General features: G+C 36.7%; 1 protein-coding gene across 1 annotated transcript; it reads left to right on the top strand.

Annotated features, from left to right (window-relative positions):
* Positions 1 to 1,121: 1,121 nt before the first annotated feature.
* On the top strand, positions 1,122 to 7,741 carry LOC141445022 (SCAN domain-containing protein 3-like). The gene is made up of 2 exons (XM_074110796.1): positions 1,122 to 1,171; positions 5,610 to 7,741. Exon 2 carries the CDS (start codon positions 5,643 to 5,645, stop codon positions 7,497 to 7,499), a length of 1,857 nt encoding a protein of 618 aa, XP_073966897.1. The 5' UTR covers positions 1,122 to 1,171; positions 5,610 to 5,642; the 3' UTR covers positions 7,500 to 7,741.
* Positions 7,742 to 11,795: the final 4,054 nt, after the last annotated feature.

Genomic DNA, 11,795 nt, shown 5'->3' with positions numbered 1-11,795 from the left:
ACATGCACTCATTGTTCCGTGGTTACAGGCGGGGCGGCTGTATGTACGGCGACTCGTCGTGTCTCGGGGCGGGGCGGCGCGCTTCTGCCATTGCTGCTGCTCGCCGCTCTGAAGTACGCGTTGGCGGGGCATTGCCTGCGCGCTGCGGGACGCCGCCCGAGGGCATCGCCAGCGCACGTACACATCATACCCTAGGTACGTCCATCACAGAACAAGTTACAGAACGCGTCCACGCCCTGTGACACTGTTAACGGGTGCACTGACCGTGACAACCTTGTAGATCTAGATTTAATAGTTTTTTCTTCATTTAATCCTGTCATAATTTAAAACGTTTTCGCGCAATCGCCCCACGTTTCAGTTTTTTTAATTTTGTTTAACACAAACCTTATTCTGAATATGACGAAACAAAATAGTAGATTTATAACCAAGGGTGGAAGTGACCCAATTCACCCGAAATTTCTGGCGCGCGAACGAATGAGAGCGCAATAGTTCGAAGGAATGTAATTTCAACCAGTCAGAATATCTTTTTCATTTCTATGTGACAAAGTAAAATACAAAAAAATGAGTTAATAATAAATTGAATTTACTTACATTAAATCAAACGTACCTTTTTACTGCTTTGCACGCCGACTATTTAAAAAAAAACTCGATTTTAAAACCAAGGATTATAAAAACTGGGGGTGAACGAGAAATAAAGAGTTTGACCTTTATTACTTATTTTAATGTATATGTCGGCGGCCGATCGTAAAATCCGCCAGATCACGAAATTCCTAGGCATATCGTGAAACGCCGCCATTTCATGATATGCCTAAACGTTGGCCAGGCATATCACGATGTGCCTGAGAAATAATACGGCAGATCGATTAGAGCAACGCGTTCGTCGATATTCCTAGCTCTATACCGGGCACATCGTAAAATAGTTTCTTTTTTGGCCACTGGTGGCGCTGCGTATGCGATGGCGGCCGTTACCAGCTGACCGGCCGTGTTTGTTTAGCGCGTGAAAAATGTCGGCGTCGCAACAGAATTATCGTTGTACCGAAAATAGTGATGATAGTAATCAAATATGAGTGTAAAAGAAGCTTTCCAACACCAGCTCCATTCATTTTATGAAAATCAAACCGATTCTGTGCACAACGTAAAGAAACCTTGGACATCTGCCCGTATTTTAGAGGTTAGTATTTTGTTGATAAATAAACTATTCATTAGTTGTTATTTATCTATAAATAAATATGATAAATATAGTAATTTCTTAAGTTTATACCTTTGCGTCCTCGGTTTATACTGAGCGGCAAAAAATCTGGCCCTCAAATGTATGCACTTATGCAGTAATAGGTATTATGTATGAAGAGTGGGCCAAATTTTGTGCTGCTGAGTATATTATGGGTCAAACTAAGTTCTCAGATCAAATAAACTTAGTTTCTGCTGCTAAGCTTCTGAACACAGTGCATAATTGTTTTATGTTTTATAACTGCCATTTTCCAAATTGTTTTTGGTCAAATTTCATTTCCCAAAAAAAAAATCGCAATATTTTCATTTCCCAAATGAATCATTGGTTCATTTCGAATTCCATTCATTAGATCAAATTATTATTAGGCATTTTTTCATTTTGTCAAGTTTTATTAAGTCAAACGTTTATGGAAACGTTTCATTTTGGGATATATTACAGGTACCAGGTTACCTATTCCAAAAAAATGTTTGTCCAAATTGTCGCTTCGCACATTCAATTTATGAGTTATGATATGAGTATAACATATATTTACTGATAGGTAGTACAGGAATACAAAAGACAAAAGAACAAATGGCAGGAATATTTTTAACTGTATAAAAAAATTACAGTACTTACTGTACCTATTTACTGTAGGTTAGATTTGGTTTGGTGTAAACTGTGGTCCCGCAGAAACGAACTGCTACCTGCGACCCTAAAGTTGATTTTCCACTGGCGAGGCGAGACGAGACGAGGCTTGTAGGTAGGGCTGTGTCCGCGGCGACCTGTGGTGGCAAATTTCAATTCTCGTCTCGCCCCGCGTCGTCTCGCCTCGACGGTGGAAAATCACCTTAAAATCACCTTAACATCACACCACAGCGCGCGCGAGCGCGCGAAGCGAGCATGTCGCGGCAGTGGCCTGAAAGCGCCAGAAACGTACTAAGTACTAATAAATGCTCTTTATATTGGTTTTTTAGGGTTCCGTACCCAAAGGGTAAAAACGGAAACCCTATTACTAAGACTGCTGTGCGTCCATCTGTCCGTCTGTCACCAGGCTGTATCTGGTGAATCGTGTTAGTTAGACAGTTGAAATTTTCACAGATAATGTATAACTGTGGCCGCTATAACAGTAAATACTAAAAACAGAATAAAATAAATAACTGAGGGGGGCTCCCATACAACAAACGTGGTTTTTTTGCCGTTTTTAGGGTTCCGGAGCCAAAATGGCAAAAACGGAACCCTTATAGTTTCGCCATGTCTGTCTGTCTGTCTGTCTGTCCGTCCGTCCGTCCGCGGCTTTGCTCAGGGACTATCAATGCTAGAAAGCTGTAATTTTGCACGGATATATAAGTAAACTATGCCGACAAAATAGTGCAATTAAAAAAAAAACAAAAAAAAAAATATTAGGGTACCTCCCATAGACGTAACAGTGGTGTTTTTTTATAGTTTATGAGTAAATAGCAGCCTAAGGTATAAAATATACCTAAACTTGGAAGATTCCGTATAAAATACGAAATCCTTAGAAAAATATTACTTAACTTTTTTGTAATGGCTACGGAACCCAATTTTGGGGGTGTCCGACACGCTCTTAGCCGGTTTTTCTGCTTGATATTAATAACGGCAATAGGTAGACGCTTGAAATATTCACAGAATATTAAGTTGTATAACAATCACTTTAAAAATAAATAATTAAATTAAAATAAAATAAATATTTAAGGGAGGCTCCCATACAACAAACTTTATTTTTTGCCGTTTTTTGGCTAACGTCTAATGTTGTAGGAATAATGACACGGAACCCTTCGTGCGCGAGTCCGACTCGCACTTGGTCGGTTTATTCATCCCTTCAGGGATAGGTTAAGGAAGCAGGGTGCATACAGCCATGTCTTATGATTATAATATATTTTGTCAATGAGGGCTAACGCGTATGAATTCGCCACTAGAGGCGCTAGTGTAGCGTCAGGTCTCCGAAATGTCAAATCTCATAGTTTTTGGGTGAGTAACGCGGGTTTATTTATAATTAGAATAACTTTGTGAATATTTTGCAATATCTGAAATTAATTATGGCAAATATGCGTTTCGGGGCAATGAATGTCTGTGTTTTGAGACAGTTTTGTGTTTCGAAAACCTTTGTCCTCCCTTTTTTCCGAACATAACGGGGACTATGCAAAACTGTGGCATGCTCGATATTTTTATGGTACGGTTCGAAGGTGTACTAAATATGATTTTAATCTAAACTTTGTTTTCACACCCGTAATACCAGCCTTTAAAAGCCATACTTAAAAACCTCACGCAACAGTGCGCCATCTAGTGAGACAAAAAACGATAGCCCTCAATGGGTGATTTGCACTAGATAGGGTCAAGTGTCTAAACAATGAAACACAAAATTCAAAATCTCACAAATCTATTTTGTTTTGACAGATAGAAGTCTGAATTTTTTACTGTACTTAGGTAATTTTATTGGGTTTCGGGTGACATATACAGTATTCTTTAAGAATGTGTAGTAAGTCATCAAAAAAATAAAAAGTAAAAAATGGGAAATTTTTCACTGTGTCCACAGTGGTGTACAGAATGAAACACTACATATTTAACAATGAAACGTGAAAACTAATTTAATTTGTTTCATAATTTTGGGACGTATTTATGTAATGGGTTACTTAAAAATGCACGAATATTATCAAAACAGTTTTAATTACTTAAACTGTAATCGGTCTCATAGGTGTGTTGTGTTCCACGCTTAAATGTGTCATTGGTAGTCATACCTAAGGTATTTTATATTAACCTCGAATTTTTGCCTGCTAAACTGTGTCACTTTAAAACGTGATGATCTAGTCCACGATAATATACGAAATATGTGATATATTATTAGGAAAGTATCAAATATATTGAATTTCTAACCATAATTTAATGAAAAATGTACAAGAAATGCGAAAAATATTCACTTTTGTTCCAATAATACTGAAAAAGCTCCGTAGACACGTGTTCCTCCACGTGACACCGTTGCAAAGTGGGGTTCTCAAGGGTGTTCTTACGCGATATAGTTCACGATCTGGCAACGTGGCACATTAGAAATATCGCAATGTTTCACTGTATACCCAAGTTTCATTGTTGGACAAATGACCCTACTCAAATTGAGTTGTAAATCGAAGGTTATGCCTTGCAATATTTTGGGAAGAGTATGTTATTTATACCAAACAGCACATTTGACTAGATATTGCTTTTACTATAATGCTGTAATTTTTTATTGAAAAATAAATAAATGATCCATCGTAAAATGAAACATGACCAAATATTTTTTTGTTAAACATAGACTTAAATTGAAAATACAAACTGAAATATAGATGCACAGAAAAACCAGAATAATAAGACCAGCACTGGGAAACGAACCCAGGTCCTCAGTATTCCGTACCGCGTGCTATACCGCTACACCACTGCTGGTCAACGGTAGACACGAATTTCTCCTATGCACTACATATCTCAGCTTGTTTGTTTCTTATTTACCCACTTAAGCAGTGACGCTAGCGACATCTATACCGTAGCCCTCATTGAGAAACTTTCGGCATTCCATTGGAACTAACCGCTCACCCGGACAAGAGATATCGTTATTAAGCAATCAAATTAAGATTGGCCAATACCAACCCAATACCAGTATAGATGTCGCTAGCGTCACTGCTTAAGTGGCTAAATAAGAAACAAACAAGCCGAGATATGTAGTGCATAGGAGAAATTCGTGCCTGTACCGTTGACCAGCAGTGGTGTAGCGGTATAGCATGCGGTACGGAATACCGAGGACCTGGATTCGATTCCCAGTGCTGGTCTTATTTTTCTGGTTTTTCTTTGCATCTTTATTTCAGTTTGTATTTTCAATTTAGGTTTTACGGGATGACCGTAAAAGTAAACATCTGGAATTGAAATAAAAAATACAAAAAAAAGATTCCAAAAAAACAATCTTAAACAATGACTTGCCAAAAAAGCTTTTGGTAACTGCAAAATTGCAAGTTGTTTTGGGAAATGTGTTTTTGGCAAATGAAAATTTGGGTAAAATAGTTTGGGATGTGATATTTTGGGGATTGATTTTTGACCAAACATTAGTGATCCCTTTTTGAACATGAAACTACCGTGAGACTCACTCATATTAAATGATATTATAACGGATAACTCACGTCCTAAACCGAGTTTAGCTCGACATGTTTCGGGCTATTTCGTAGCCCTTCCTCTCAGGAGCACGCGACTCAGCGGCTGCCGCAACACGCACACGCGTGTGCGTGTGTGTGTGTGAAACATGTCGAGCTAAACTCGGTTTAAGACGTGAGTTATCCGTTATAATATTATTTAATATTAGTGATCCCTTTAAATTAGTTTTTATGTAAGAGCCACATGTCTGAAAATAAACTACTTTTTTTTTTAGGTTATAGAAATCATCAAGAAAGGTAAGGTGTCCATGCAACAAGGATCAGTGGAATATTATTGGAGGTCAAAATACGACGTAATGGAAACTGAAGACAAAGATTTTCTGATAGTCAAGAAGAAGTCTATTAATGATCCCTCAGTGCGTATAGTTGCAACAGAAGAATATTTTGATATTTTAACAGAAATTCATAAAACTACTGGACATGGTGGCAGAGACAAAATTATGTATAGCATAAAGGACAAACTCTACATTCCAAAAAAAGCAATAGAAATGTTTATTAAATTTTGTGCAGTGTGTGAAATGAAACGGTCCTTGCCAAGAAAAGGTATTGTGACCAAACCTATTATATCAAAAGATTTTAACTCACGAGGCCAAGTAGATTTGATTGATTTTCAATCAGCTGCAGACGGAAAATACAAATGGTTAATGAATTACCAAGACCATGCTACCAAGTTTTTACATCTCAGACCCTTGGCATCTAAGAAGGCCGCAGAGGTGGCATTTGAATTACTGAAAATCTTTTTGGAATTTGGTGCGCCTTTAATTTTGCAATCCGATAATGGGAAGGAGTTTACAGCTCATGTGATTGAAGAAATTGTACAGTTGTGGCCAGAATGTCAGATTATTCATGGAGGCCCTCGACGTCCTCAAACACAAGGCAGTGTCGAACGTAGCAATCAGGACGTTGAGAATATGTTGCGTTGTTGGATGAGAGATAATAACTCTGTTAATTGGTCTGTGGGCTGTTACTTCGTACAATATTGTAAAAATTCATCATTCCATCGAATAATTGGTAGATCACCCTATCGTGCTTTATTCGGCTCTGATCCAAAAACAATACTCAAAGGTACTAATATACCTAACAGTGTCATTTCAGCCATTCAAACTGAGATGGATAATTATAATACAACCTCGGCGAATACAAACATTCATAAAGATCAGGTTGGAGGAAGTCATCTGAATATCTCAGCTAGCATAGACAGAGTAAAAACTCCTGTCGTTGAATTTTTAGAAGCAGAAATTGAAATCCACCATTCCCTCCAAAGTAACAAATCAACCATTTGCATTCCATCTGAAAATGAGAATGTTCTATCTGAAATAGAAAGTGCTGAGGATATCCATGTTCAAATTGATATGATGCCTATGAACACTGATACTCACATTTCGAATGGTCGAAATGCTTCACCGAGGTCTGATATAATATCATTACCGCATATTTATCTTGGCAAGCAAAATACCGATGGAATTTCTACATCTTCGTCTAACGTGGAAGTATGTCTAGTTTGTGGAAACGAGACAACGGGAGCTCACAGTTGTAGATCTTGCTGTAAACCCATGCATGTTATATGTGGTTTTTCTGATGGTAAAGAAGGTTATGGTTCTCAAATCTTGTGTTTCTTATGCAAAAACGAACAAGATATTGCAAAGGAAAGAGAACTAACTCACAAAGGTACCAAGAGAGCTGCAGAAAAAATGATTGATCAAACCGTCAAAAAACTTCCGTTATTAGAAATTGGTAACAGCGTGTTCTTGAACGTTCCAAAACTTGACCGTGGACCACTTGACATCAAGAATATTGCAGGAAAAATTGTTGACATCAGAAATGGTGTGTTCAAAGTTGGAACTACTTCTGGAACCATCAAAAATTGGTTCCCTAGACAGGATTTACAAATTTCAGCAAACGATTACAAAGGAGTGATTTCTGAGTCACTCATATCATTGCGCCACGCAGTTACTTGTCAGTCCATGTTTGGTGGTCAAGGGTTTCAAAAATGCTCGTGTCAACCTGCCAAGAATCAATGCCGTACCAAAAGATGTGCATGTTATAAGAACAAAGTTCTCTGCACTTCAAAGTGTCACCAAAGTTTATCTTGTATCAACAAGTAGTGATACTTTTTTAAATTTAAAAGTTCAAGTTTAAGTTAGTTTGTTATTTTGTGATTAGCATTTTTGTTTATTTTTAGAATTTCTACGATTATGACAATATTTAGACATTTATTGAAAAATATTATTTATGAACACGTAGGGTCAAGTGTCAGGTGTCCAACAATGAACATAAAATTTCCAAATATCATAAATCTTTTGTTTTGACAGCTGAGGAATGTGTAGTAAGTCTTAAAAAAGATAAAAAGTAAAAAATGGGAAATGTTTCACTGTGTCCACAGTAGTGTACATAATGAAACGTTACATATTTAACAATGCAACGTAAAACTAATATAATCTGTTTCATAATTTTAAGACGTATTTATGTAATACGCATTTATGTAAATTCACGAATATAATCAAAACAGTTTTAATTACTTTAGCTTAATCAGCCTCATTAAATGTCTCGTGCGTCAATGTTTCATTGTTGACTACCTAAGGTATTTAATATTAACCTCGAATTTTTGCCTGCTAAATTGTGTCACTTTAATACGTGATCTAGTCCACGATAATATACGAAATATTGTTAATATTAGGAAAGTATCAAATCGTCGGTGATACCGCAATACCGCGTAACTAGCTTTTTCCAGTATAATATACTGTTAATACAGTGGAAATTTGAAATTATACCTTATCGAAACTGCTAGTTCCGCGGTATTGCAATATTACCGACGAAATATATTGAATTTCTAACCAAAATTTAATAAAAAATTATAAAAAATGCAAAAATAATTACTTATACCACGTGACGCCGATGCAAACTGGAGTACAGTGGGGGGTTCTCAAGAGTGTCCTTATGCGATATAGTGCATGATCCTGCAACGTGACACTTTAGAAATATTGCAATGGTTCACTGTGTACCTAAGTTTCATTGTTTGACATATGACTTTACACCTATGGCTGTGATTATATGTGCCATTTTTAGACTATAAGAACTAAACTAGATTGAAATACTAAGACTACATATTTGTTCCTATCCCAATCTTTATTATTATAAACATTTCTCTTATTGCATTGAAAAGGTTAATTTAATATTAATTGTTCCAATTAACAATACAAGCCTCAATTGACTGTTTTGATGCAAATTTATTTTATCTACACCCATATCATTAAGTCCTCTATAATTAGTTCAAAAACCGTTGGCAATGACCAGCAATCAAACAATCTTACTATGACAAAATTTTACTATGACATATTTCTTATTAAATATATTGACCCGTATAACTCACGTCTTAAATCGAGTTTAGCTCGACATGTTTCGGGCTAATCCGTAGCCCTTCCTCTTAGGAGCAACGCGCACTCAATATCAGGGTCATTACATTTAATATGAATGAGTCTCACGGTAGTTTCATGTTCAAGACATCTTTCTTGTCTCTCTGGTAGTAGGTAACAGCAGTAACGTAATGTTCATTACAGTATCAAATATATAGTACTGTAATGAGTTTCAAATTTGGAACAGCTGTCAAAATCAACACTATTTAAATGAGCCTCTATTCTGGAATCCACAGACACAAAATTTTCTCGATACAAAAATGTCACTGGCATGTTTTTAACTACAAATCACACGACAATTTGATCTCGACATCTCGAGCGACATAAGAATAAGGACTTTACTGATTTGTCTGTCTTGAAAAAAAAACATTTGTGACAGAGATTTGCCTTACCGCAATAACTGTTGTCATTTTGTTTGTTGTTTTGTGCTGTGTTGTTATTCAAAGTTTATTAAAAAATAATCCCTTTGTGTGTTTAAAATTATTTATTAAGTACATTAGTTTAACATTAACAGCTATGGATATGTTACTGGTGGTATAAGTCAGTAATGCAATGCAGGTCATTTGTCATCGGTTTCTGAACCCATCTTAGAGTGCTTACGAGTATAATATGTGTGTAGATAAAATATTGTATGCAACTGTATGTAATTAGCCCTTAAAACACGAGTGTGGGTAAAAAGGGTCACATGAGGACCCATTATGATACAGTTGCATAAACTACTATTATAGGTATCGATCTCATTAATAAATATGGAAAAAGATTTATGCCAAGGGCAAATATTTTTTATCGTTTTATCACTGCATGCTACGAGTACATCTCCGAACAATTGTTTCACTGATTAAAAACAGCCTAAGTCTGATTATTGTAAATTAAAGATTTCTATTTCAATATTTAATTAATAATTTTATTACTCGTACTTATAGTAAAAGATTACTAACCTAAATGACTGCAATTTTATTTTTAAGATACAAATTATTTCATTAAATATATTTTACTTATTATGTTTTTCTTCATTTACCTACTTCGATTTTGGACATCATACACGTATAACGGTGAGTATTGATTGATATGCCTAGGAATTTCATGATCTGCCTAGGAATTTCATGATCTGCCTAGGAATTTCATGATCTGCCTAGGAATTTCACGATCTGCCTAGGATTTTCATGATCTGCCTAAACGTCACTAGGCAAATCGTTAAACGGTGGGTTTTGAACGATATGGCGGATGTCCCTTAGCCAATTCATGAAATGGCGGCGTTTCATGATATGCCTAGGAATTTCGTGATCTGCCGGATTTTACGATCGGCCGCCGACATATATTATTTTTAACAGATTTAAATGTTTTTAACGATCAAAGTATTTTAGCATAAGTAATGTTATAAGTTGACCGCTATATGTGTCTGTGTGTCTTTCTGTCTGTGGCACCGTAAGCCCTGTAAAGGTGGAACGATTTGAATGAGTTTTTATTTGAAGGCATTTTCAAGCGATGGTTCTAGATATGTTTTATCAAAATGGTCAGCCGTTTTTAAGATTGAACTTTGAAGTGCCGAGTCGGGGTTTTCCAACTTTTTATTCGTTGGGTTATTAACACAGTAGAATTCGGCTCTAAGTATACGATATTGTTGTTTTCTCTTGTTAAGTTGTTTATGCGATAAAGATATGTTTACTAAACATATACATTATTCACAAGTGTATCCTCCATGTCTCGCACACATCTCATTAAACACCCTCAAGCTTAACAACCAAAATAACTTATCAAGCTATCAATTATGGTCAAATTGGGCCGCGATGGGCGGCGCGGCGTCGCCCTTACAAGTGTGTACCGAGCCTAATGTGCGAGTGTGCGCCGACCCTAATGTGTCAGTGTGGCCCGCCCTTAGACACGTGCTCGTCGCGTGTGCAATGGCCCTTTTATTGGGCTTTTAGCGGAGTACCAGTATCAAGATGAATTAATTTTGGCAGAGATTTTGAACTTGGATAGTTTGTAGGATGTTGATTACTTTAAACTGAAATCCACATAATGTATGGGCGGGCCATATAGCACGAAAAACAGATGGATTTTGGTCCCAAGAGTCTAGAATACACCGCATGCAAGCGCAGCGTAGGACGTCCACCATTGAGATGGACGCATGACCTGGTTAAACGTGCGGGTTTTACGGTGGATGCCCGCTTCCAACCGAAGCCACTGGTGGTGATGGTCTGTGGGGGATGCTTATTAACAGAGGTCGAAGGCCGTGCATGATGTGATAACATACTCGTAGATATCTACAAGTTTGTAAGGAGCGCGTGCGCGAGTCCGACTCGAACTTAACCGGTTTTATTTATTTATTTATGTATAAACACTTTCCTGTTTAATTATACACAGTAATACTGCTATGTTTTTCTAAAATAATGAGTTTATTTTATATACTATCACCAAAACATTGCTTTCTTAATCTCTTTAAAAGTAATTCCAAAAGCTAAAATTTTTAAAATTAATTATTCACCACCACTAAATTTACAACATCAATTAACTTAGAAAGCCAGTGTAGCGGACCCTTAGCTAAGGTTGGGCATACACGTGCAGCCCCGCCCACGGTTAGTCCAGTAACCTTGGTCAAACAGTTAAAATAACCCATAAAACATAAACGTGAAAATAGGAGTCCAAGTTCAATGTTGAAGAATATGTCGTATGTTCGCTGTATACGGTATTTCGCTACTCTTAGATACTTAGAAAATACTTAAATTTCACGCCATTATTATTTATATTACGATTTTTCATTTTTCGTCAAGACTTAAAGCTGTTTCATGACAATTATGAGTGAAACATTCATAAAATGTTCGTACTTTTCTGCCAAAAAACATGGTCATGAATATTCGCACAGTCATTTGTGAATACCAATGGGAATATCGAAAAGTGCGAAATCTCGTAATAACACTTACAAGTAAGTACTTATCTGCCCCGACCAGGGATCGAACCGGGACCTATACGCTTAGTAGTCGGGTTTTT

This window comes from Choristoneura fumiferana, unplaced genomic scaffold (genome assembly GCF_025370935.1).
Source record: "Choristoneura fumiferana unplaced genomic scaffold, NRCan_CFum_1 Sck3bRy_145;HRSCAF=333_pilon, whole genome shotgun sequence".
NCBI classification, from domain to species: Eukaryota; Metazoa; Arthropoda; class Insecta; order Lepidoptera; family Tortricidae; genus Choristoneura; species Choristoneura fumiferana.
This window is presented reverse-complemented; position numbering and strand designations above follow the sequence as displayed.

Excerpts from the sequence above, each read along its gene's own strand:
- LOC141445022 (XM_074110796.1), top strand. The coding sequence starts at position 5,643 with ATGCAACAAGGATCAGTGGAATATTATTGGAGGTCAAAATACGACGTA.